At 38.5% G+C, this 27,923-nt stretch overlaps 2 protein-coding genes across 2 annotated transcripts; one reads left to right on the top strand and one right to left on the bottom strand.

The window, feature by feature from the left end:
• The first annotated feature begins 215 nt into the window (after positions 1-215).
• Positions 216-16,607, top strand: LOC121971936 (anthranilate phosphoribosyltransferase-like). The gene is made up of 10 exons (XM_042523468.1): positions 216-696; positions 2,903-3,382; positions 3,464-3,621; positions 3,745-3,828; positions 3,907-3,959; positions 5,054-5,135; positions 5,692-5,799; positions 15,300-15,423; positions 15,564-15,649; positions 16,002-16,607. The coding sequence occupies exons 1-10, from the start codon at positions 348-350 to the stop codon at positions 16,221-16,223; spliced, it is 1,746 nt and encodes a 581-aa protein (XP_042379402.1). The 5' UTR covers positions 216-347; the 3' UTR covers positions 16,224-16,607.
• A 2,944-nt stretch (positions 16,608-19,551) lies between these two features.
• LOC121972986 (piriformospora indica-insensitive protein 2-like) lies at positions 19,552-21,106 on the bottom strand. The gene is made up of 2 exons (XM_042524590.1): positions 20,888-21,106; positions 19,552-20,798 (listed from the first exon to the last, which is right to left on the bottom strand). Exons 1-2 carry the CDS (start codon positions 21,104-21,106, stop codon positions 19,590-19,592), a joined length of 1,428 nt encoding a protein of 475 aa, XP_042380524.1. The 3' UTR covers positions 19,552-19,589.
• Between the last annotated feature and the right edge of the window lie 6,817 nt (positions 21,107-27,923).

Genomic DNA, 27,923 nt, shown 5'->3' with positions numbered 1-27,923 from the left:
ATAACAAAATTATATTACTAAAAACTTTAATATTTTTTTTTTCTATGCTATCTCTCATCCTTATTCAAATATGAATCATTTATCAACAAATTCAGATATGAATCATCTGTCAACAAATTTTTAAATTGAGAGTACTTTTATAATAGATATACTTCAAACTATGTTAATTAACTTTCCTAAATAATTTACTTTCCCTCCGACTGCCCTCCATTCCCCTTCCGTCTATAAACCTTCCTCCGCCCCATCCCAAAATATATCCGTACGCGTTTCCCGTGTAACATCTAAGCGGCCGGTCTACTCTCTCTTCCTCTTTCTTTCTTCCATCCTTGGCCCCGACGACGAACGCCATGAACTCCCTTATCAACGCTTCCCCACACCCTAAACTTAGTTTTTCTCGATTACCTTCTCAGATCCCATCCAGATTCCTGAGCTCGAGCAATCAGGTTCCTTGCCTGCGCCGGAAGAACGCAGTCGGACGCCTCTTCGTTCGATCCGATGCTGCAATTGATGAAGTCGAGCATCTCGTATATGGACACTCTAACCCGTCGATCTCGTCTTCCTACCGGCCGAACGAGATTCCTAAACCCAATCAGACGGTGCTGGAAGCTCAGGCGCGGGTGTGCACTGGGCCGGAGCAGACGAGACCACTATCAGAAGAACAGGCATTCAAGGTTCTCGACACAATACTTAAGTCAGGTGATTGCTTTAATTGTCTAGTTCGGTTTCAGTAAATTTGAGTCGAAGTGAAGATAGCATCCTATTATTTTGCCTTCCTTTTGAAATTAACTCGGTGTTCATTGCTGATTATTCCCTTTCTCGATTAGCTACTGTATCTATGAAAAACTATTGGTTAGTTGTCCTGGTGAATGCAGTGAGATTACCTCTTGCTTGTATGATCCCATCTTTGTGGACTCGTTTATGTTGTTTCCCATAGTAACAATGCTCACAAAATCTCTTGGACAAGCTTAGGTCAACTGAAAGAATAAGCTTTTTCTTCATCAAAACCTCTATCCATTAGTCACTCATGCTCAAGCCTTTGATACCATAGTTACTAGAACCCTCTCCAACTCTGAACTGCTGCTTATTGGTGTTTGGCCCTCTCGAGCCTGAGTCGGTAGCTGCTTAAGGATGGTCGTTAGATCTGATTATTCCTGCTGTAGTTTCCGGTTGTGAAGCAGCTCTTTTTTTTTTTTTTTTTAAAGGAGGGTTTACCTCCTTCAATACCCATGAATGGCGTTGCCTACTGCTGGAAAGTTTCAGACATATTGATAACAACATAAGAAATATCACCAATAATAGAATTTCTCTATAATTTATAAAATAATCTAGCACAAATACTTTTAATAGCAATAATAGTACTTTTTGATACTTTGAGAATGCCATCATAACCCATGAACTTGTATACTTCATATTCTAAAATAGGCAAAGAGATCAAACTTTGGGATATATTCGAAATATGTCTCACATTTTCAAGAGTTCTCATAGCTTCATTAGACATCTTGAAACTAACCAAACCAATGCCAAGTGTTATACTACTTGAATTGTTGCTTATCTTCACTATGCTGCTGTATGGTTCATATGGGGTAAACAATGATTTGAAAGGACATATGAATGGTGGCACTGGTGTCAAGCATCCAATCTTGATACTATGCATTATAGCCTACTACTAACACTCATCCATCATTAACTTTGATGTAATCACCTCATCCATCATTAGCTTTGATGTAATCATCACCTCAACTTGGTTGTCTTCATTAGGATTCTCATTGTTGTCGCTACCTTTCTTTACAGAATGTATATATTTCCTTTTCCAACAATTCTTCTTCAAGTGGCTACTTTTGCCAACAAAACCAAGCATTGTTACCGTTCTTCTTACCTCATGTTTGTTGGATTTTGGGCGGCGATGTGAGTAGTCCAAAAGTCTTCCAGTTCATAAGCTCTTCTTCTTGCCACCATGCTCATAAGTTTTTCCTGTTGCCATGTGAGTCTCCATTTTTGCAATACTAGAATTCCCACCAAAACACCTTTGTTGAAATTATTTGCTAGTAAAGCACTGCCAAATGAATCATAATCAATAGAATTATGTTTGCTAGGAAGAAAAGTGGTAACGAAGTGATTCTAGCACTCTGGCAAAATGTAAAGCAATAAAACTACCTTGTCCACATCCTTAATTTTCTCCTCAACACTTTCCTATTGGCAAAGAATGTTGTGGAACTCATTTCAATTGTTCAATTTCTTCTCTCTCCTTTATTTTTAAAGTAAATGCCCTCTTCAAGAAATATTAAATCAATTTGAAATATTCTCTTCTTCCATTTGCATGATCCATGATTAAGTTCAATGCTATATAGCATTGAGGCCACACTCCCTTTTTCACAAGTTGATTTACCCTATGTTGTGGACGCTTTGAACTTTCAAAATTTATGAGAGATACATAATCTCAAAGAATTAAGAAATATTACATTTCATCTTGGCCAATCAAAACAAATGAAAAAAGAATAACTTGTCTCCTGTGGTATATCAATTATCTGGTTATTAGACATTGATCTGTGAAGTTTACAACAGATGCAACATCTAAGAGACTTAAGGAAATAGTCAATTTGTATTCTAGTATTTGCATACTCTCTGTTATCTAGTTGGCTGCTGGTTTGAACACAACAGTTTGTTTTTCAGCTACTCTCTTTTCAATAAGTTTACTAATAGGTGGTACAAACTATCCATTTAATATTCTTCACCAACTTTTTTTTCTTCTTTTGCTTCATTATATGATAAAGAAATAGCTGGTGAAAGAATAATATGCAATGAAGGAGTAGTAACTAGATCTCCATGATGATTCATAATAGTAGTGAGGATTGCTATCCATTCATCACAATCTACTATCTAATAAGATTACATGTTTCTTAAGCTAGGGGAGAACTCAAGGATGAAGAAGTTTCAAAAGCACAACTTGGTGCTTTTTTTGCTGGAATGACAATAAGGGCAAACTCTTTTCCTGAACACACACAGTGGAGTGAGGGTGAAAGGCATGCAATGGATTTCTTTTGGCCACGCCTTCTGCATGTTCTTCCACAAGACATAATCTTCATAGCTGATCCAGAGGGCACAATTATGGGATCTGGTTGTTCAATAGGCCCAAATTATGGTGGTGATGGAATTGCTGAGATGAGACTTGTGGGTGCGTTAAGGGAGGTTCTAGCAGGTGGTCATTTAGGCTATGAAGAGGTTCAAGGTGTTCTAAGGGACGTTCTTCCACTGAACTCGGATGATGTTGGGTCTTCAAGTGTGAATGAGTCACTGCTTGCTGCTTTTCTTATAGGGCAGAGGATGAACAGAGAAACAGACCGTGAGCTTAAAGCATACTGTCTAGCATTTGATGGTGAACTAGGTAAGGCTTTCCTTTGTGCATCCAACTAAAATTCAAGTTCTTAAATAATTATCTGCTACCAATTTCTGTATGATCGATCAGGGCCACTTCCTATTGCTGATGTTAATTCCTTGACTCACTATGGTGAACCCTATGATGGAAATACACGATTCTTCAAGAGTACGCTGTTTGTAGCTGCAGTTAGAGCTTGCTATGATGAATCTTCTCTCATTCATGGTGTCCAATGGATGCCGCCTAAGGTTAGAGTCCTATGTAGCACGATCAATTTCAGAGAGTTGTAATCAAATTAGGTTGATATATGATATTCCCTAGGATGTCCAGAACTGTTGAGCTTGTAGATCTTAGTTCATTATGATTTGCAGGGAGGAATAACAGAAGGGCAATTGCTGAAGTTCATGGGTGCAAATACCCATCTGTCACCAGCACATGCAAAGATACTACTGGAAGTATGCTTGAAACTGTATTTACAGCTTGTCATTGTATTTTTGGGGGGAGTTTAGTGTTATATCATGTGGATCTTTCAGGATGAAAATGTTGGCTTCGCTTATGTAAATCAGAAAGAAGTTCAGCCATCACTGTAAGGATGCATTTTATTTCCTTCACACAATTCATTGGAATGTTCAAAGTTTTTCATAAACTTTTAGGTAAGTCTACCTATTGAGGACCTTATTCAACATGGTTCAATTGGTAATTGCTACTGATATTTCTCATAGAATCTCTGAATAAGGATTCAATTAGCTGTAGTAGAAGAGTATGAATATGAAATTATTATATATCATCAGACCTTCTGATGGACAAATTAAGCTTGCAAATGTTAGGAATTCTATTTTGCCTTCGTGCTGATGAATATTCCACTACTTCTTATCATGTAGCCAGGTTGCATCTATTTAATTGATTCATGTGGGAGGAGGAAATTTGTATTTAACAAGTCTTTCATTCCAAGTCATGTAAATCAAAGTATGTAGAATCATATGCTTACATATTTTAATGTGCAGTGCAGTTCATGGATAAGCAGTTGATTTTTAATTATATTAATTGAAGCCGGTTTAGCAAAAACTCAGTTTAATCAGCTTTATCTAACTTGTTAATTTCATACTATCCACACTCAAAATCTGATTTTTTTTTTTTCCCTATTAGATTACCCTTGAAATATTCATGAAGAAATTGCAAGGAAACGACACTGCTTTTATTATGAATAAACCTTCTGCAAAGTTAATGTTAAACTTGCTTGATATGATTGTGCCTACTGCTGAGGAACATTTTGTCCTATTAATTCTATTATCATGGTATTGTTGGAAACTTGAAATAAATGAATTCTGAGTTCTCTTTTATTATCTCTTTATATCTCATCTTTGATTAACACTCTTTGATTGTGTATTCCCATTGCTTTATATCTGTCTAAAAGAAAGTCGATTTGTTTAGTTATTAATGAGCTTGCTCTGTGAATGTCAACATGCATTTTTGCATCCTTAGACTAGTATGTTCTGTTAAATGATTGTTATTGTTAATAGTTTATTACTTTCAACTTTGAAAATGGCCAGACCATGTTCTTTTATTACCTGGCATTCACTTTAGATAAACATGGAAATCAGATGATGTGATCTGAGACTTAGCTGTTTCTGAAACCAGATAATCTAGACACCAATCTTCATGCTGATGGTTATGTTGCAGATATTCTCTAATTGGCCTAAGGGAGCATATTAAGAAACGTCCCCCCTTGGCAACCACAGAGAAAGTGCAACAGTTTGTTAGGGTGAGTTGAAACTTGTGCATATCACCTGGTAGATTTCCTATTATACTGTTATTTTATGCATATCATATTAGGGTTGGCATTATCAAATGGTCCAGTATAATTTGTTTATCACTCGTATTTCATTCATAACTCACCAATAGATAAATATAGTTTCGTGTGATTGTTCTGTACGTTGTTAAATGAGTATGCCATGCATTTTCCCCATTATTATAATAAGAAAATCTGACAAATTATTATTAGGTATGGAATTAGAAGCTTTCATGTAATAGTACCATAGTACCATTAATAAATTTTGGATCCCTGAGTTTGCTTGACCTTGCAAAATGCTTTGTTTCTGAATGCCCATTATACAATGAAAATCCTGCTGCAGTACAAGATGATTTTCTGATAATTAAAATGTTTTATAACTGTGCTTATTTAATTTCCTTTCTTTAAGTACATAAATTTAAGAGTTAGTGCAATTTGGTGACTTCTAGCATGAATTTTTCTCATTATTGTGGGCTTGAAAATTAGTATTCATGTATAGCAAGTTAACCAGATATGTTTGTTTTGTTAGGCAAAGGGAAGAGAAGCTATTGTTGCTGGATTCTATCATGGAGGTTATGAAAATTCAATGTTGATGCTTATGAAGAGAAGGAGAGTACATTCTGGTTTGGTTATAAAGGTGGGCAGCTTCTCTTCAATTCAAAGCTGACTTTAGGACTACAAATGTTGCTTATTGCTATGCTCTTTTACCAAGCGTTTGTGCTAATTATTTGGAGTCAACTACATGAATTTTATCACTCCATTGAGCTTATATATATATATATATATATATATATATATATATATATATATATATATATATATATATATATATATGAGAAATTTTAGCCTGCGGTGCGATTCTTGCGGTTTTGCTGCGGTACTTGCCACGTCTGCGAAGAAATCTAGGCCTGGACCGATCCAACCTGATCGGTCCAGGCCGATCAGAGGAGAGAAAGAGGAGAGAAGCGTTGATTTTTTTTTGTGTTTTCTCGCTGACGTGGCAAGTACCGCAGCAAAACCGCAAGAATCGCACCGCAGGCTAAAATTTCTCTATATATATAACCAAAGGTGGCCAGCTTCTCTTCCATTCAAAGCTGACTTTAGGACTACAAATGTTGCTTATTGCTATGCTCTTTTACCAAGCGTTTGTGCTAATTATTTGGAGTCAACTACATGAATTTTATCACTCCATTGAGCGCTTATATATATATATATATATATATACATTGACCATGTTTCCTTTAATCTTATTCTACCCCTTGCACCTTCTATTATAATTGATTTGGCTTTTCTAGCTAAAGAATTGATTGGTAACTTTCAACATGTTCATACCATTCCAACATATTTTCTCATTTGTAGTATTTCTATATTATTATCTCTATATATATATTAGATACCATATCTATATATATTCGTTACCATAATATCAATATATATTAGTTAATATATATCTGTCAATTAGGCTAATTGTCAATTATGCTAATTATCAATTAGCCTAATTATATCATGTTACTAAACTACATCCCAAGGCTCTGAAGTGTATCTTCTTTTGTTATTCTTGTATTCAGAAAGGTTATAGGTGTTATTATCCAGTATTACAAATATCTTGTCTCAATTGATGTTACCTTCATGGAAGACACACCTTATTTCTCGTCGTCACCGATTCAAACTTGTCAAAGGGAGGAGGGTTATTTGTGTAAGTACTCCAAGGTAATTTTAACGTGGTCAACCGAGTTAAGTTAAGTCCTGCGTGTGTTAATGCCTTGTGTCTAAGTGTACAGGAACTTAGGAGTACAAGAAGTCGAGCAGAAGACGCAACTAGCAAGAAGGATGGCATGAGAAAGAAGTCAACGGGCTCGGTGTGTTCGAGGTATGAGGTGCTGTGAAAGAGTACGGTGGACAAGAAGGAAGCGCGCGATACTTCCGAGGGCGAGAAGCCGGAGCGAAAGACTACTTGAGGAAAAGGTTGAAGTTGGGTTCGGGTGAGCTCAATTTCAGGCAGTCGGAGCATCACCCAAGCGAGCACGGAGAAAAGACTATTTGGATGAATAGTACTCAAGGCGCCTCCAATGACTTTGAAAGTGCCTCGAGCTTCAGTAGCGAAGCTGCTGTATACGGGACCTAAGGCACCTCCAGTGTACTTAAGGGCACCTCGCATGAACAGTGCGAAGGCGCCTTCCAACCACTTGAAGGCGTCTTTAATACTCGTTAGTCGAAGATAAAGTTTTATCTTTGGTAGATAAAACTTGATCTATTGAAAGCGCCTTGAACCTACTTGAAGCGCTTCCGAGCTACGGATAAGTTTTTCCAGGGACTATAAAAAGATTCCTGGAGATAGGAAATTAACAACAACTTGAACAACAACTACTGTAATCATTCCTAGTCTTTTTCTTGAGCTGTTAATGTCTGTAAGAGGCTACTTCGCATTTAACGAATGAGTATTTCTAGTAGAGCTTGTAGGATTGATGACGTGTTAGAGGGGGGTTGAATAGCACTCGTGACTTTTTCACTCGTTTTGGAAAACACAGAATAACACAGCGGAATAAAGAACAAGTAAAACAAATGCCAAGTTGACATCTTTGGTTTTACTTGGTTTGGAGCCTATGACGACTTCTACTCCAAGGTTCGCCATCGTTGATCGCTTACGTTGGGCAATCCACTATCAATTCGTAAAGGCTTTACAGATATGCAAGTACACGTATTAAAACAATAAAAAGAGATTGCATTACCAACAATAAAAGAGTAACTAGAAGTTCGCCGATTGTTGGAGCAGTAGTTGCACGTTGTCAAAGCGCTTTGGAGCAGCGCACAGAGCATAAGTAGTTTTGAATTCGGTTGTCTCGAAGTGTTGGCCGAAACCCCTTTTTATAGCCACCTCAGACCTGATCCAGACCCACTGATCTGATCTCGGGATCAGGTTTGACCCGACTCTGATCAGTCGACTGATCTTCTCATCCGGGTTTTGCTGCTTCGGATAGAAGTTTTCGTTCGGTCGACCAATCCCCAGCTCATCTGGTTCGATCAACTCGGTTTGACCACGTCGATGCCTATCCACTGTTCGATCGATTGAACCCCAAGTTTGGTCGGCCGATCCCTTGGTTGAACCCGATCAGTTCGCTGGAAATCCAATCTGTTTACTTGGAGGTTCAGTCGACCGATCTCCAGTTCGGTCGATCGATCAAGACCAAAATTAACCTTGCACAATTATTAATTTCCCTGCAAAACAGAGTTAGACAAATAGCAAATAATAGTAAAGCAATATATGACTTTTGACAATCTTCGGACTGTCCGATTCTGACTTTCGGATTTCCTCCGAAAACCCTAGGTCGAACCGACGCCTACTGTTCCCTCTTCGGGGAACGCGTCCTTACTTACTCCTGTCAGGAGAGTTTACCTATTGCCAGACGGGCCCTCCAGATCGTCTGGATTTTTGCTTAGCACCCGAGACTTCAAGTTTTCATGCTGGACGTTCGCTCTACGACCCATCCAGACTTTCACCTAGTCCGCGACCACTAGGATTTTCATCTAGAGTCCCCGACTCTAGGATTTCACCCAAAGTTCATGACCCGCCAAGACTTTCCACCTAGGGTTACCATCCCTAGGACCTAGGGTTACCTTCCCTAAGGTTTTCCATAACTTAAGATTACCACCCCCTAGGACTTAGGGTTACCTCTCCATAGGGTTTTCCATCTGCCTAGTATCCACTAGGGCTTTTGCTTAACACTTAGGACTTTCCTGCAAGCTCAATCACACTTGTTAGATAACAAGACAAATTAACTTTGAACCCTTTGCCATTATCAAAACATAGGTTCGATCGTCTAGTGCTCACTGCACCAACAGAGCTTTTTAGCGCTTTGGATTAACAACCACCTAAGTTGTAACTAAGTAATTCTAGCCTTCTTACTTTCCTTCCTTGGTTGTTTATTTTTATGCAATTCATTTTTGTTTAAATTAATTGTGCATCCTTGCTAAGCAAAGCAAGAGATATTTTTTTTTAAAATTTTGGTTTTAGGCAATTCACCCCCTCTTGCCGGTCTAACGGGACCAACAATTTGTTGGTATATTCTGTCACATCCTCTATAGCCGTCCCAAAATCGACTCCTATCAAGCCAACTATTATTCAAGTCTTTTCCAGCCGTCAATCTACTAATTCATGTTGACACCTATTATTCAAGTCTTTTCCAGCCGTCAATCTACTAATTCATGTTGACACCTATTATTCAAGTCTTTTTTGAGCGTCAACCTACTGATTTATGTCCTGCATCTACTACTTCGTCATTAGATCTAGATTTAGTCTCGAGTGATAATCTTCCTATTGTGTTACATAAAGGCAAATGTCAGTGCACTTATCCTACTTCTTTTGTTTTTTATAATAGCTTGCCACTTGACTCTATCTTTATTCCTAAAATTGTTCGTGAGGCTATATCTCATCCTGGTTGGACAGATACAATGATTGAGGAGATGAATGCTTTAGCTGAAGCACTTGGGACTTGGTCTACTACTTTTAGGGAAACGGGCTATTGGATGCAAATCAGTATTCATAGTTAAAGTCAATCCGGATGGGTCAGTTGACGGATTAAAAGTCTGTCTCGTCGTTAAAGGCTATGCTCAAACCTATGGGGTAGATTATTCTGACACTTTTCAAAGATGATATATGTTTAATTGTTTATTTTAATGGTCACTACTCATCATTAGCCTTTACATCAACTTGATATCAAGAATGCTTTCCTTCATGGTGATCTTCAAAAGTGAAGGTCCCTTGGCGGCCGGTTAGAGGGGGTGAATAGCCCTGCAAAGGAAAACAAACCTTCCTCTAACTTTAGCTTTATATTAAACTAACACTTGCATAAATTAAATAAGAAACTATAAAAAGTGGCACAACGAGATTTACTTGATTACAACCAGGCGGTTGTTAATCCAAGAAAGTTGAAGCTCACTATCAAAGTCTCCTTTAGGCGGAGAAACCTCTTACAGTAGTTAAAGAACTCAAAATGCAAAGCTAGACAAAGGAAATTGTTTACAACTGTTCTGTCTAAGCTTCTGGGATCAGGGTTGTATTTATAGTCCTGGTCGAGGCGCCTAGAAGGGTTCCAAACTGAAGGGGGATAAAATTTTATCCCCGTCGCAACGGATCACGTTTGACGCGATATGGATAATTTTCATGGTCCAGGCGCGCAGACCGTCCGAGCGCTTGGACCGTCCGAGCGCCCGGACCAAGGTTAACTTTATGTTAACTTGTTTGGTCTGGGTTCTTGCTCCGGCTCCGCCCGCTTGAGTCTGGGTCTTCCGCTCCGGCTCCGCTTGCTTGGGTGATTTCGGCCATCCGGAATAGGGCTCACCCAAACTCATTTTCCGGTCTTCGAGCAATCTTCCGCTTTGGCTTCTCGTCCCTTAGAAACACCGTGCGCCTCCTTCTCGTCCGCCCGCGTACTCTTCCGCAACACCTCATCCCTCGGACGTACCAAGCCCGTCGGTTATCTCCCGTGCCGTCCTTCTCGCTAGTTACATCTTTCGCTCGATTTCCTGTGCTCCTAAGTTCCTGCACGCTTAGACACAAGGGTTAAAAACCAACAGAACCTAACTTGATTTAGTTGATCACATCAAAATTACCTTGGAGTACTAACAATCTCCCTCTTTTTATGTGAGCAACCCAAGTTAAGTTAGGGTAAACAAACATAAAGAAATAATAACAAGATAATAAATTTGGAATTCAATAATGTGTAAAAAAAATTAAATTACTCTCCTCCTAGACTTAATCTTCCCTTTTCCCCCTTTGATCACATTAAATAGAGTACTTTTAAAGTGACTTTGGAAAAGCTAAAATTAAAGTTTAAGGAAAATCAGAAAAAAAAAAAAATTAAAAATTTACATTTGAATAACTAATTCATAGAAAATTTTCTAACGGTTAAAAAAAAATCCAAATAATTGTTTAGATATAGAAAAATAAATTTGCTAAAATAACTCTAACAAATATGATTTTTGTTAAATGAATTTTAATGATTAGAATTTTTCTAACATAAATTTTGACAAACTATTTAAAGCATAAATTAAATTGATTAAATGTTTCACAATTAGTCAATTAAACATTTTATTTCAGTAATTGACTTCTAGGCTGAGGCACTAGGCCTTCTTGGATATTGGAACAATAGTCACTTTCTAGACAAAGTCTTTTAAAGAAATTAAATATTTAACTTTCTCTTTGAAAGTCGAAAAAAAAAATAATTAACTTAAGCATGTTTTTGGAGCTCAATATAGATTTCTTCCTAATGGGTTAATTAAAAATTTCTGAGGAATATATTTTCTAGATAATTTTTTAATTTTCCCCTTGTAATATCTAAATTGCCAATTTAATCTTTTATAGTTCGTGAAAGTTGAAGCAGACAAATTTAAACATGCAGAATTTTTTAAGTTTTCTATTTGATCCTTTAAATTTGTATTCTCAATTTTTAATTTCTCAAGATCCTCTATTTCTATTTTTAGTTTTTTATTTTCAATTTTAATCTTGTTGAGATCTTCTAATCGACAAGATAGAGCTAAGGTTGATTTTAACTCTTTATTTTCTTTTTCTAACTTACAACAATTTTTCGATAATAGTTTTATAAACTGAAATGACTTGTCAGGAGAGAGAAATCGTACCTGACTTACCTTGTCGATCTCGTAATCTGAAGCCCCTTGAAGTGCTGCTTTCTTTCGATGTCGCTCCCCCTTTATCGATGCTCTCGATGCTCATTTCGGACGAGCTTGCTTCGTCTTCGTCTTCTGGGTGACTTGCCACTAGCGCAAGTCCGGTGAGGGCTTCGATCTCTGACTCGGACGACGTTTCGTCTCACGTCACCTTTAGATTATGCTTGGTCTGGGTTGACTTCTTATTTTGTTTTTTGTCCTTGCTCTTGTTCTTGCTCTTCAATTTAAGGGCAGTTGTCTTTCACGTGCCCTTTAATTTAGGGCAGTTCTTTGTACCCTGCACTTGATTAAATATTTTAGATTTAAATAATTTTTTTAATCTACTTACCATGAATGTCATTTCATCATCCTCGAGAGAAGATTCAGAATCTCGTTTGTCTATCTTTGCCTTTAAGACAATATTGTGCTTTGGCTCCTTCTTCATATCTGCACATCTCGTTTCATAGACTTCAAAAGTTGAAAACATTTCTTCTAAAGTACTTGATTCTAGATCCTTAGATATATAATAAGTATCTATTAATGATGTCCATTCAGTAATTCTAGGAAATGCGTTAAGCGCGTACCTTAGCGAATCTCGATTGCTTGCCTTTTCTTCAAGATTCGTGAGTCCGGTGATGAGTTCCTTGATTCTTGAGTGAAGGTGTGCGACTGCTTCGCCTTCTTCTAATCGGAGGTTGCTGATTTGGTTCCGGAGCAAGTCCCGTCTCGCTAGTTTTGCCTCCGAGGTCCCTTCGTGTAGTTCCAGGAATTTCTCCCAGAGTTCCTTGGCTGACTCGTAGGCTCCGATATAGTTGACTTCTTGAGGTGATAAAACGCTAAGCAGATGAAACTCTGCTTTGTCGTTTCCCACGAAGTCAGCTTGTTCTTTCTTCGTCCATTGATATTCTTCTTTGTTTTTCGGGGCTACAAAACCATATTTCATAATTATTAGTAATTCAAAATCTATTTAAAAAAATACCTCCATCTTCTAACTCGTGAATTCCCCCTCGAATTTCGGTGGGTTGATGTTCGGTTCGGTCATCTCATGTGCTTCGTTCGGCGGTTAGTCCTCCTGAAGCGAACCCGCACTGATATTACTTGTAGTTCCTTTGGCGGCCGACTAAAGGGGGTAAATAGCTCTGCAAAGGAAAATGAACCTTCCTCTAACTTTATAACTTTATATTAAACTAACACTTGCATAAATTAAATAAGAAACTAGAAAAAAGAGGAGGTTGTTAATCCAAGGAAGTTAAAACTCACTATCAAAGTCTCTTTTAGGCGAAGAAGCCTCTTATAGCAGTTAAGCACTCAAAATGCAAAGTTAGACAAAGGAAATTGTTTACAAGTGTTCTGTCTAAACTTCTGGGACCAAGACTGTATTTATAGCCCTGGTCAGGGCCCTTGGAGGGAGATAAAATTTTATCCCAGTCGTGGATCGCATTTGACGCGATATGGATAATTTTCATGGTCCGAGCGCCTGGATCGTTCGGGCGCCCGGACCAAGGTTAACCTTATGTTAACTTGTTTGGTCCGGGTTCTTGCTCTGGCTCCGCTCGCTTGGGTTCGGGTCTTCCGTTCCGGCTCCGCTTACTTAGGTGATTTCGGCCATCCGAAATAGGACTCACCCGAACTCATTTTCCGGCCTTCGAGCAATTTTTCGCTCTGGCTTCGCGTCCCTCGGAAATGTCGCGCGTCTCCTTCTCATCTGCCCATGTACTCTTTTGCAACACCTCGTCCCTCGGACGTACTGAGCCCATCGACTCTCTCCCGTATCGTCCTTCTCGCTAGTTGCGTCTTTCGCTCTACTTCCTGTGCTCCTAAGTTCTTGCACACTTAGACAAAGGGGTTACAAATCATCAGGACCTAACCTGACTTGGTTGATCACATCAAAACTATCTTGGGGTACTAACAAAAAGTTGTATACGGAGCAACCTCCTGGTTTTGTTGCTCAGGGGTTGTCAAGGCAAGTTTGTCGTCTTCAAAAAATCTTTGTATGATTTGAAACAGAGTTCTCGTGCTTGGTTTGAAAAATTTAATCAGGTTGTTGAAAAGTTTGGTATGATGAAAAGCAAGTCTAATCATTCTATGTTCTACAAGCAGGAGCTAGTATCATTCTATTAGTTGTATATGTGGATGATATTATTATCACTCGAAGTGATACTGTGGGAATCTCATCACTTAATCTTTCATTCATACTCAGTTTAATACAAAAGACTTATGGGTGCTAAAATATTTCTTAGATGTTGAAGTTACGAGGAGTAAAAAAGGTGTACTTTTATCTCCGAGAAAATATGCCCTCGACTTATTAACTGAGACAAGCAAATTGGGAGAAAAGTCATGAAGTGCTCCAATGACTCACAACATACACCTCACAAGAGATGAAGAACTATTTGAACATCCTAAGAGATATCGAAGGTCAGTTGGAAATTGAATTACCTTACTGTGACTCGTCCAGATATTACATATTCGGTTAGTATTGTTACTTAGTTTATGTCATCTCCAACCATTTATCATTGGGTAGTGTTGGAGCAAATTTTGTATTACTTAAAGGGAGCACATGAATGGGGTATCGTATATGAAATCATGGGCACACTCATATTTCAGATTATTATATCTTTGTTGGAGAAAATTTAGTCTCATGGAAGAGCACGAAGTTAAACATTGTGTCACGATTGAGTGCAAAGTCAGAATATAGAGCTATGGCACGGTCTGTGTACGAGATAATGTGGATATATCAACTTTTGACTGACGTAGGATTTAAAATTTTAGTACGAGCTAAACTGTGATGTGATAACCAAGTTGCTCTCCAAAGTGCATCGAATCCGGTCTTTCATGAGCAAACTAAGCACGTTGAAATTGATTGTCATTTTGTTCATGAGAAAATATTTTTACGGGATATGTGAAGATTGGAGAACAACTCAGAGACATCTTCAGAAAAGTTTTAAATGTGGTTCGGGTTGATTATCTTTGTAACAAGTTTGACATGATTAATATCTATGTTCAAACTTAAGGGGTAGTGTATATATATATATCTTTGTGTATATCTATGTTCAAACTTAAGGGGTAGTGTATATATATATATCTATGTTCAAACTTAAGGGGGAGTATTTATATATATATATCTTTGTGTATATATTAGTTAATATATATTTGTCAATTAGGTTAATTATCAATTAGCTTAATTATAATTTCTTAAAATAAATCTCTAGTTATTATATAAATAATACCTCACTATGCAATGACGTAGATAAATTCTTTTTATCTCAGTTAACATATATCATCTCATCAAATGATTAAATTTGATTTACGTCACCATCAATTTCGAGTATTGTTTGGCGTGACATGTGACTAACGCTAAGCTTTGTTAATTTATTTGACTTATTATGTCAAAACATAATCTATAATCCCCATGTTAACTGAGGATGAGTTTCAATTGTATCTCATTTAAAAACTGTTCTATATATTCTGCTGTAGGGAGAAGAAGGTGCACTTTCAATGACAACAAAATCAAGAGCTGCTAATGCTTCAAAAGGTCTTCCAGTGAATCACTGTTCAGGTTTCCGCTCACCGCGATTGGATGTTCTCACTGACATTGATGGTATCAGCCTTTTCAATTTATTTGTTTTGGTCTATTCAGATTCTTTTACCCAATTCTGGAATTTTAGCAAGCATGTTTGGTTGCAGCTGAAGATTGTATGGTGTATCAAAGTTAAATAAATTTGCCCTCCTTTTCTCCAGGAATTTCTCGTGAAAGCTTTAGTATTGATGTCAATGCAGAAGATTATGGTTTTGAACCAACGGATACTCCAAGAACTGATAGATCGGTAGCCACTTACCTCCATTTATTCTTCCAATACATTTGGATTGATATGCTTCTCACTTGATTAGAGAAACTGGTGTCCACCCATTCTACTGATTAATCAGTGGAATTGGTCCTTTCCTTCGACATATCTTACAAACTTTAGAATATCTTGGACAACTTCCTACCTAATTTAGTTACAAATAATCTCTTGGTTTCATTATTATCAAGTTTTGTTTATTATAGTAATGGGATTATCAATGATGACGAATTTCAGAGTTAAATTTAAGCTGGTGCACAGTATACATCTGATGAAGGGTTTGCTTGATAACTTGCATTTCTGTCAGTGCATCAATATCTTTGGCTGTCTGTGTCAGGTTCGGAAGAATATCGAGTTGGGTCTGGCAGCTCTAAAAGGTGAGAAAGGACCGGCGTACGACAGGATTGTTCTTAATGCAGGAATGGTCGATCATTTGATGGGTTGCGCCGGCGCTGAGGACGTTATAACTGCACTTGACAGGGCTAGAGAAGCCATTGATAGTGGTAAAGCGCTGAAGCGGCTCATGAGCTACGTACAGTCGTCGACCAAAGTGTTGTAGTTTCACCAAGATCAGTTAAACTGAGATCACCTCACAATTTGTAGCTGAAATGTGCATTGGTAAAGAATGAAACAAGTTGAAGCTTGTCCCGTCACTGTTCTGCTAAATTCTCGAAGGTCCCGAGAAGATGCAAGTTGATGAAATGCTTGTAAAATTATTTTGATGTCTTTCCCTTCTTCGGTTCCCTTTGTTCTTTTGAATGAGAGAGACAGTGAGAATCACACTGATTTGCTATCTGACAAGGCCAGAGAAATTAAGAAACCTGTTTTACAACGTGATTCATGTGCTAAAGCAATATCTGCTGGAATGCAGTGAATTAATTAGTTGTACGAGTTTTTCAATTTCCTGTGAATTATATCTTTTTCGAGGAAATTTACTTGCTAATCACAGTCCTTAATTTCCACAAAGTAAATTTTGGTCCTCAGTAAAATCTCACTAATAACATTTCTAATATTTTCACTAATAAAATATATATTTGTGATCTTTATTTTTGTATGCATGATTTCTAGCACTAGAAATTAGAAATAAGCTTAATAGGGTGCAGGATAACCTGCTCAACTTAACTTTGGATTGTGATTTTAATGAAATATTTTTTCTAATTGTAGTGTTATTTAACTCTGGATAAGTGTGTTTATTCACTAACTGTGTTCTGTGTCAATATCAAGTAGATTGATTGCATCCCCAGAGCACGAAGATGCTGCCCTCCTGCTCTGTTTGATCATCATCATCACAAAGTTTGCCTGCAGCAGATACGCCGCAGTCTTCTTATACGATACACTCCATACCGGTCACATCAAAGCCAATGCCTGTTGTGTTTCGGAGTTGCTATCAGTTGCCTGACGGATAAATGGATACACCTATTCTCTCCTTTCATAGTTCGGATTTTGCTGGCACAACTCAGATTTAAAGAAAAATAAAATAAAAGGAAGAATACAAAGAATTTATTTTTAATAAAATTAATAAATAATCAAAATTTATTAATAATCTTAGTTGGTATAGTAAGAGATGGAATCTGTCGAATTCCATGGCTATTTATGAAAAGATAAATAAAAAAATTACAATTGATTATTGTAGGAGGATATTTTTCTCAACTCATAATTTTAGTATATCTAAATGTGTTGATGAGAAAATATAATAGGCCTAGAATCTCTAATGAATTTTGTTATACTAGAAGTACCCGTTAATCTAATCTAATTTTAATAATATAATAAATAGTTCAAAGTTAAGTTCTATTGTGATCTAACAAGTTTATCTAAATGTACATGCAAGACCTAGTTGAGACTAGGCAACGAAGTCTTGGTCAAGGAAAGTCCTGGTCAAGGGATTGAATACAAAGTTCTGGTCAGGGGATTGAGCACGAAGTCCTGGTTAAGGGATTGGACAGGTGAACTGGGCAGAAGACTTGGCAGATCCTGACATACACCAAATAGAAGTCTAGGCAGGTTGAGGATCGAACGTCTAGCGAAAGTGTCGGAAGTCAATATGATCATGTGCTGAGTAAAAATCTAAATAGGTGTTTCAAAAGGTAACTCTTCTAAGAGGAGTAGATGATGACACATTTTCTGTTGAGGGAACAGTAGACGTCGGTTCGACCTACAATTTCAACAAAATTCAAAATCAGAATCAGACAATCTCGAGACTATCTAAATTATTATATTACGTCTGTTTTTTTAACTCCGTGGTGTAGGAAATCGAAGTTGGAAGTTGATCAAAAAAGGGGTCTCCAGGTGCTCGGGAAGGGTCGAAGCGCCCGGAGGTCCGAGCACCCGGACCAAGTCCAAGCACTTAGATTGGTCCAAACCCAGGCACCCGAGTAAAGGAGTTAGTGCATACTAATTGGCCACCATACGTCAGAATCCAAGTGCCCAGGCCTGGTCCAGGCGCCCGAGATGAATAAACTTTGGAGGATAGAGTTTCGCTAAGGTCACACCATGTCGGGTGCCCAAGACCCGTCCAAACACCCGGACAAAGCTATAAAAAAATGGAATAAACACTTGGAGATTATCATTCCAAACAACTTCCGTGTTGCTTCGAAAAGCTTTCTACGATGCTTAATGTTCCTTCGACGATGATGCTCAATCTTTTACTCTAAAGTCATCAGCATATTTATTTTTATTACTTGCATTTTAAAATTCTGAATTCTCTTGTAATATTCGAGCTATTAGTGGATTGTCTATCAAAAGTACTCAATGAGTGCCCCCCTCTCTAGCAGGCTTTTACGATCCTACAAATTTGTGTCAAATTATTTTAAAATTGAAAATTTTAAAAATATGTAACTCTCAATCTAGACAGTAGAATTCAAGTCTAAGGGCATGATTAAATATAAGAGGATTCAAGGAGGTTTCTAACATTGCCAACAAATTTTGATTAAAACTCATTAATGGTGTCAGACATCTCAGAATCATTGAACTTCTTGCATTATTCTAAATGTAATTATATCCTCAAATATGAATTTTACCGTCTAAATAAAGAATTGTAAGTTTCTGAACTTCACACAATCTTGAAATATTTTATCACAAGCTAATTAAAAGACCTAGGTCTAGCATGCTCCATTATCAATACTATCAAAGAATTCTTAGGATTCCCATGATTAACTCGTTGCTTGTTGTAGACACATCAAAATCTCTTCAAATCAAAACTAATAGTCAACAGAAGTTCATAGATAGAGCGTAAAAAAATTAAAAAAAAAAAAATCAACTGGGACAGCCGATTGAATATATAATAGTCAACTGATAACTTAAAATCAATAGACTAATTGATAAGGAAGAGGGATAATAAATATAAAACTTAGGTATTTAAAAAAGTTCAGTAAACGCCCTCTAGTTTCAAAATTGTTAAATAACATTTGATTGGAAGTGTAATTTCTAAAATACACCCTCTCTAAACATTTACAATTAAATTTTTTTTACAACTGCACCCTTTGTATTCTTAAAAGAGGTTCACTCTTTTATAAATTAAAACTGAATAATTTGAAATGTATTATTTTGTGTTGTCAAGTAATTTTAGCCAAACATTCTTAATGAAAATATCAATTAAATCAACTCTACATAGACTCCTAAGATATAAGGCTAATGAAAATATTCAGAAGATTCTTGGGACCCATAAAACATATCCATGCTTAAACATTACCTATTAGAGTAATATACACACTTTATTTTTATCCGAAACTATTTGAGAGTGTAAGTCAACTCTTGACCTCTAATTTATCATTGCGCCAAGACTCCGCTTCATTTCATTTTATAATAGACAATGCTCTTTTAGAAATTCAATAGAAACACATTATGAAATTCCTAAATATTTTGTAGCATATTTCCACATTACATTCCAATCTACTACAAGAAAAACAAAAAAACATGTTTGCAAACACTACAAGAACACAACCACAAGAAGCATGACCCAAACCCCCCAAATGACACCCCCATGAACCACAAAGGAACCCAAGGAACCACAATTGCCATTCAAATCTCCACTTCCCGCCCTTGCAGCACTCAAAACAGACTCATAGCTGACATTCTCCCGGAGATCTTGCTCGCACCGTGCCACGCCGTAAGGCACTGCCCTTGCATTTTTCGCGGCGGCATCGTAGCACAGGTTCAGGTTGCCCCACGAGGCGAATCGCTTCCCCAACCTCCGATAGAACTCCTGAGGGAACTCCAGCCTCCCTGTTAAATTATTGCCGTTGAGGTAGAGAGCACCTAGACAAGGCAGTGCTGCAAGCTCCGGTGAGACACCCCCAGTGAGGCTGTTGCCATCCAATGCAATGTATCTTAATCCCTTCAGTCCTGCCATGGCTGCAGGAATTTCACCTGTTAAGCTTGTGTGAGACAAGTCCAGAGCAGTGAGCTCCCTCAATTTCCCCCACTCAATTTCCTCGAGTCTCCCTCCCAATTCAGGATTGTGAGCCAGAAGCAAGTTCTCAATGGAGGTCAGGCTATTAAGGCACTGTGCCAAGCCACCTACGAAGCCGTTGTTCCTGAGATCGAGCAGAGTTAGATTCTTGAGCTGGCCAAGCTCTGGCGGAAGGCTTCCATTGAAGTGATTGTCGCTTAGATCAAGCTTCAGGAGTGAAGTGAGATTGCTCAGAGAGGAAGGCAGTGGCCCTGTAAGAGAGTTCCTGCTCAGGTCCATGATGAGGAGCTCGGACCAGCTTCCGCAAATCGAATCGGGAATTCGACCAGCAAAGTGATTGCCAGATAGCATCAGCCTCTTCAGGTGCTCCAACTTGCCCAGCTCCAGTGGCAACTCTCCGTCCACGGAGTTCTCCACTATGACTAGGGACTCCAGTTTACTGAGTCGAGCAATGGCTCCGGGGATTCTCCCCACGAGGCCGCGGTTCGACCGGAATTCGAGGATCTCTAAGCTTCCAGACAGCTTCTCCCAGCTGCTCTGTGGAATGCTCATTCGCTGACGAGAAGAGAAGCAATTGAAGAAGGAGAGGCTTCTGAGGTGGTCGAGCTGGAACAGCAAGGGACTGAACTGTGCTTGCTCTGAGCACTCGAGGGAGTTGTCGAGAACAGGGCCAATTTTCAGGGAGGTGACATACCACAATCCATCAAAGAGATCACAGGAAACTCCCTGCAATTTGCTCCGTCGATCATTTTAATTAACGTGCAAAAAACCCAACTTTTTAGCAGTATCGGTATTAATTCACAGTGATTAAGAACCTGTATTTGAGTCCAGCCGCAGGGGTCTGGATAAAGCTCAGGGCCGTTCCACCATTCGCCAACCAAGTCTCGGAGCACCGAGTAGAGTGCTTCCTGCTCTTCCTTCGCCATCGGAGCAATAATATCGGTGGAACTCTCTGGCTCTGAGAATCCATGAGAGACGAGGAGAAATGGAATCGCTAGCAGCAAGAAAGCCCAGGAAGAGCTCATCCTCCTCATGTGTAGAACCTTAATATACAGGAAGTGAGCGACCCATGCATATATGAGAAACAACAGAGAGAAGAAACTATGGAGATTTGACACACGTTGTGGACCGGAGTCCGGTAATTTGTTTCACACGGACGGGAGCAAGGCCATCACTCCCAGAGAAAGGATTGGATTCGGCTGCAAAAGAGGTAAAACTCCCAAGTAGCATCGAAGAAGAATTAAGGATGGAAGAGAGATACGCATGCAGGTGCAGGCAGAGAATGCCTCCACTCGACGGTGGAAGTTAAGGAGTGCAGAAGGTCGACAGTGGTCGGAGGTTGGTGTCAATTAAAGAGTGCATGTACTGTGGAATTTAGTTGGAGCTTAGATGCCGCTTTCATGCTCTACTTTTGGGGTTTGCATTCATGGTGGAAAAAGGAGAAGGGTTTATGAAGGAAGGAAGGAAGGTAGGCATGTGAAGTGGCAGGGAATTGGCCGGGAGAGATAGCTAGCTAGCTGCACGCTATGAATCTTAGCGAGGGACCATCCTAAGGAAAAAATCAGTCCGTGCTTAATTAGTTCAAAGGCAAGCCTGGCTTTTGAGCAAAATGGTGGCGTTGCAGTTGTGCTACTTTTTTGTATTGCTGCCAATGGCTTAAAGAGGTGTGAGTAATGAGCTGCGCCATCCTGCAGAAAGCTTTCTATGTTAACAGGCCTACGAGGTAAGAGCTACAAGTCGCCTTTAACTCTAAGGCAAGCCTCTGTTTACCTTTTATTTTTATTTTTAGTTTATAATTCATTCCGGTCGTGTGATTTTGTTATAGCGGATTCAAATGGTGAAAATAGCTTCTTCAAATACATGATAAAATTATATATCATCGTGTTCGAAAGCTGAGAAGATGGGATGATATACAGGAGAAGTGATTCTGATATTGATGGAATGAAGGCTTTTTACTTTCAAAAAGTGACTCTGAAGCGCTCTTATATGTTAAAAAAGCATTAGCACCAGGGTTAGAAAAAAAGTATTCGACGCAAGTACTCCGACGTTTAAGTCAATGATCGGATCAAGTAAAATGAATAGTAATTTGAATGAATAGTGACTATGAACATGTATAATTACATACCTGTGCCTATAGATGATATATTTTTATAGTGTTACTATTTACATACGAATCTCAAAGTGTTTTTAAAAAAGGACATACAATAAATATACTTTCACTTTTTCTAAAATGGACCGAGAATCTCTATGATTAATTAACATGGTGGAAGTTTATAATGTATAACTTGCGTATAGAATATTGTCTGTTCTCCGTGGCATAAAACGCTAAAAAGCTAAGGAATATGAGGTTGCTGGGTTGAGAGGTCTACCACATGCTTACCAAGCAAGCCGACTGAGTTCCTCCTATGACTCGATCGGCCTTCACTTGTGAGGGCAAGCCGATCAGATTTATGGAGTGTTACCAAGGACTCGTCCCTTATTCGGCTTATCTGTTTGGTCAAAGAGCTCAATCAAACTGGGTGTCCAGTTTGTCCGATCGGACCGTAGTTCCGATTAATTGGATTACTCGGCCGAACTAGTTAATCGTGCTGTCTTTGAACAACAAAGGAATCTTGGCTCTGGTATGTACTGACTCGTCATTAACTATTTATCAATGCTCAATGGACCGACGCCAAACCAGTTCATCAGTCCAGTCAGATAAACTCCCGGCCGAGCGGATCAATTGTGCTGACTCCGAAGGCTAACCCCTTCTTAACTTTGACTGCTACATCAACCGATCTTCTTAAATTTTGACCCGGCTCAAAGGCTCCACATCATCTGCCATATGAGCATATAATAAATCCCAATACGATGGGATCATTCATCGAGACCCGCATTAGCGAGAATTTCGTGGGAATGTTTTTAATGTAAATTACACCCTTTAATAAATCTGAATTTATGATACAAAATTTGATATTTATCGTATAAACAATTTCTTAAAAATAAAAACCTAAAGGCTTTCAGGGATGTCCTCTTCTGAAAAAAAAACGAATAATTTTAAAAATGGAAAGCTTCTGAACATTGAATGAAAGGAACTGCCGGTGAATTGGATATCCATCGGAATCATCTAAAACAGAGGGCACGACCAGAAAACAGAACTTTTCACTGTTTTTTTTTTTCTTTTTCAGATCGAATCGACTAACTCAGTCCGATCTTATAACACTGATCAGTTTAACTTGTACCTTTGATGGTTCTTTTAGGTTTTCATTTTGGATTATCTTAGTTTAGTTTCTCATCCAAACTTCTATTCGATAAATCCTTGTATCATAAACTCAAACCTCACTTTATTTTATCTCTCATAGTTGGTTCTCTTGGATGAGTCTATTATCTTATTCTTGGGCCATTCTATATTATATATTAGAAAAAAAAAGAAGACAATATCGTTTATTTCAAACGGTCCAATATTATCTATCCCACGATAAAATACAGACAAATACTTTGATATTATTCATTGAAGTGCTATGAGCTTGAGCATGTTATGCAAATTGTTGTCCCCTCGGATCGGTCTAGTGGCTAGCGCATGAGGTGTTGTCACAATGAGATCTGGGGTTCAAATCTCAGTAAAGTCGAGGTAAATACCTCTCTTATGTGCTAGTCACTATTCCAAAAACTAGTAGCCGTCCGTAATTTATCTCCTCCGTGTTGACCTTGGGACGGATTGCCGGAAACATTGGAAACGAGCGTATTCATCTTTTGCTATAATGTTATGCAAATTGTTGACCAAATCACATAGGCAAATAGATTGTCAACTGACCTAGCTACTCCGCTAGACTTGCTTACTTTGGTAGTTAGGTTCATTAGGATAGTCAAACTTATACATCCAACCAACTTAAAAGAGGCCTCACTCAATATAATATACATGAAAATGTTTTTTTTAAAAGATTATTTTATATAAATAAAGTATTTTACACTGAACAAATAAAACAAACTTAAGTAAATCCAACCTCAAATATTGAAATGAATGTTTTTCATGAGCCCTAATTGGTAAAATAATTTATAAGCCATTAGAATGTGTATCAATAATTATGGATGAGTGTTTAATGAATTTCTATAAGCAAAGTATATTTAAAAAATAAAATAAAATTGGTCTCATGAATTCGAATTATTATATATCGAGGATAAAACAACATATAATTAAATTATAAACAAAGTGGAGTCACGTCACTTTGATGAAAAGTAACAAAAATCAAGTGAATATCAAAACTTTTTAAAAAAAACGATCGGTAGTAATCCTTTTGACTCAAAGAGTCAATGCTCAAAGTTAATCTTACTTAAGAACGCAAGCTCACAACTAAGCAAGCATTAAGCAGACACTAGTTCTAAAAGTATATACACACAGCAATCAGCAATGCACATGGCGATCGCTTTCAGAAACTAAAAATAAAGTTTTTTTTAACAGAAAAAATTAAAGAAAGAAGAATTCCCTGTACCAGCCGTCTCATATCATTATCATGATCATTATAAAGTCATAGTCATGGCGCTCTCCCCTTTGCTTCTAAGCATGGCCGAGTTCCATGATAAGAACTGAAACAGAGAGAAAGAGAATTTAAAGAAGAGAGTCGGAGTCCAATCGATCGAGTTTGAGTCTGAGTTTGAGTTCGTGGCGATGGCAAATCGGCGAGGTCCGTCTCTGAAATCGATGCTGCTCTGCCTCATGTTCATGGCTCTGGTCCACAACGCGATCGTCGTCGCCGGCGAAGACCTGAAGTGCCAGCCGTCATGCACCACGCCAGTGCTCCCTCCGCCGCCCCCGCCCTCGCCGCCGCCTCCCTCGCCGCCTCTCTGTCCGCCGCCCCCGGCGCCATGCCCCTGGTGCCACAAGCCGCCGCCGCCGACGCCGTGGTGCTTCAAGTGCAACACGCCGGGGTACCTGTACCCGGTGGACCCGGACTACCTGCTGTCCGCAGCTGGCCGGATCCCCGGCGCCCGGAGGTGGGCCGCCGCCGGCGGACTGCTGATGGCGTTGGCGGTGGCGTTTTAGAGATTTCAGCAGTCGTCTTCCAGTTTCTTTCAATTCAACGTCGATAGCGCATGCACATGTCTCTCTGAAATGTTCTATCTCAGTTCCTCTCCTCCATGAAATGAATTCATCAAGAACAAAAAAATTGTCAAAATTTCACCTTTTTATTTCTTTTTCCTCTATCAAAGTGTAATGCAATTGTGCAAATTAGAATTGATGGAAAACGGATTGAGAGAATGGGCATCCCTTAAAGTTGTTTGCTTGTGGCCATAATTTTAAAGGACAGAATGAGACGTGAAGCATCTTCTATTCCTTTACATATCAATAAAAAAATTGTAGAAAAAGTTTTAAAAAAACTCTTTAATTATTTTCCATCAACGATCAATTTTCCTTAAAACATGATCGTCATCCACACGGCAAGAACTTGGACGTTAACGTTCCACCAACCATGGGCACCAGCCTAACTCCCCTCACCTTCATTGTTCTCATAGGACACTACCTTCCAAGTTAGGTTAATGGACTAATCACCTACCGCTAGATATCCGGCCTCTTAATCATTGCCTAATGTATAAATTTGTGGGCACATTTTTAGTGGGTTTTATTGAGTCAAGGATGTGGGCTCGATGTCCCTCTAATCTAAACATGGGCCACGCTTGAGTTTATTAAGTTGGTCCCTACTATGAGTCAATTGACTTGGCAAGTCAATAAATAAACTCTTAACTCTCATTGTCGTTAATAAACTCTTGTTTATCCTTTCATTTTTGTTGGCGAGCCATATTCTTTATTTATGATGTTTCATTTTTATCATTAGAATGGTCACTGTTTGTATTCGTATAAGACTCTTTGCCGTGGTGGATGGTTGGCTATTGGTGGACATCCACAAGGCCAGAATGGAAGAACAGGTAAAGTAAAGCCTTTGGTATATGTTATTTCATGAAAATATGTTCATCCTACTTAATTATGGTGGAGTTTTTGTTGTGATATGATTATGCTAACATATTAATCTATAATTATATCAATAAATGATAAGCATGTAATAAATGGTAATTAATAAAAGTAAGGTTAAGAATTTGTGTATTTCCGGTTGAAGCGTCGGGTTTGCCCACTGTCTTTAGAGAATTTATTGCCGCCCACGGTGCAGAGGCTCTCCGGCAAAATCCTCCCAAGATCTGACAACCGCTCGCGCCGTTCGTAGGTGCACTCCAAGACGAACGCCGCACTCGAACTCAACCTCAGATCGCAGAACCAAGCCTCAGAACTTGAAAAGAAGAAGAAGAAGAAGAAAGCAGAGAGCAGAGGAATGTTTTACTTTTTTCGGAGTGATTTGAGAATGAGCAGAGGAAGTGTATTTATATACTTGAAGCAGTACAGAGGAAGCGAACCACCAGGTGCGAGGGATAGAACCAAACCGAACCAACAAAAATAAATCAGGTCACCAAAATGGCAAAAACAGACCAGGCCACCCGCAAGCGCGAGACCCACGAGCTGGGGATTTGCACTCCCCTGCGCGCGATGATCGCGTGCGTCGCGCCCGGTTTATGGATTTCCGGCTCGAACCTCCAAAATCACCTGATTTGAGCTCAGCTCGCGCATGCGTATAAGTCCCCTTAACATTGCTAAGCATGGATGGAAGGACTCCATATATAAGACCTTCTAATTTTCTTGACTTAGCAATGTAGAACTAAAAATATAAAGGATAATGTAAATTAAAACTCAACAATTTTTACATGGTAAGCATTCTTCTGCAGAAAAATAAGGTATCTTGTCATATGGGATTGATGTCCTTGTGTCTAGATGTCATGGCACACATAATTGAGAAGACCAGATCATTAACTTTGTAGGTCCGACTTAGTCTTAAAAGACTTTAGTCTAAATCAAAGAGTTGAAAGCTCCTCCAACCCATGGGGTGGAGCTTTCAACTCTTTCATAGTATTAAAATTTGGGTGTCAGTATCACACCAATTACAACTAAAAGAAGAGAACAATTGCCTGTAAATGAACTTGAACTTGCTCTTATTTTTCACCTAGCTAGGATGTTTGCTAAAGTTAGAAAAACAAAATATTAATGTAATTCAGTTCAACATTGCAAATGAATAGGGTATCCCATGGGAGAGGAAGAGGAGTTTATAATAACTAAATTTTGAGATAAAGGAAGGTTTTTTTTTCATTTGGAAACTCTTAAGTTATTACCATAATCTGTAAACAATTTCGGAATTTAAAATGGAAATATATTTAACATTTATTAACCCTAAAGCTCGGGAACTTGTATTTCGGTTCATAACTGGTAACATGAAGTCTTTATAGATGTAAACTCCAACTCATGGTCCAAAATTACTTGGTTGTATGTGAGGTCCACTTGTAGCTCGATCATCAACAGACAATCCTTTCCAAGCATCATATCATGCCTCGGATTACATTTTCTCTAGTACTAAAATGTCACTTCATATGATGCCTAGGATTACATTTGATCGTTGACATTAGTTTCATCATCATCATCATCATCATCATCATCATTATCATCGTGTTAAATATAATTATTTGGGATCAACTGCATTGATTTTGTCTAATCATTACAATAATCCACTTATGTAAACTTATAAAGCACTTCATTAGCTCCCAAGTGTCAATGTGGGTACTGTTGGGCGTTACAGGAGACGAAGGGGCATGGTTTCAGCTTCATTTCTCTCTTTGCTGCAAACGCCAAGGAAGACGAAGGGGAAAGGAAGACGAAGGGGCGTCCTTTCCCCTTCGTCTTCCTTAGGGTCTGTTTACTTGGGATGATGGATTCAAAAACTAAAGAAAGTTTTCTGTACAGAAAACTTTCTGTTGTTTATTTCATGCAAACGGATGGAC

Source organism: Zingiber officinale, chromosome 4A (assembly GCF_018446385.1).
Source record: "Zingiber officinale cultivar Zhangliang chromosome 4A, Zo_v1.1, whole genome shotgun sequence".
Lineage (NCBI taxonomy): Eukaryota > Viridiplantae > Streptophyta > Magnoliopsida > Zingiberales > Zingiberaceae > Zingiber > Zingiber officinale.
This window is presented reverse-complemented; position numbering and strand designations above follow the sequence as displayed.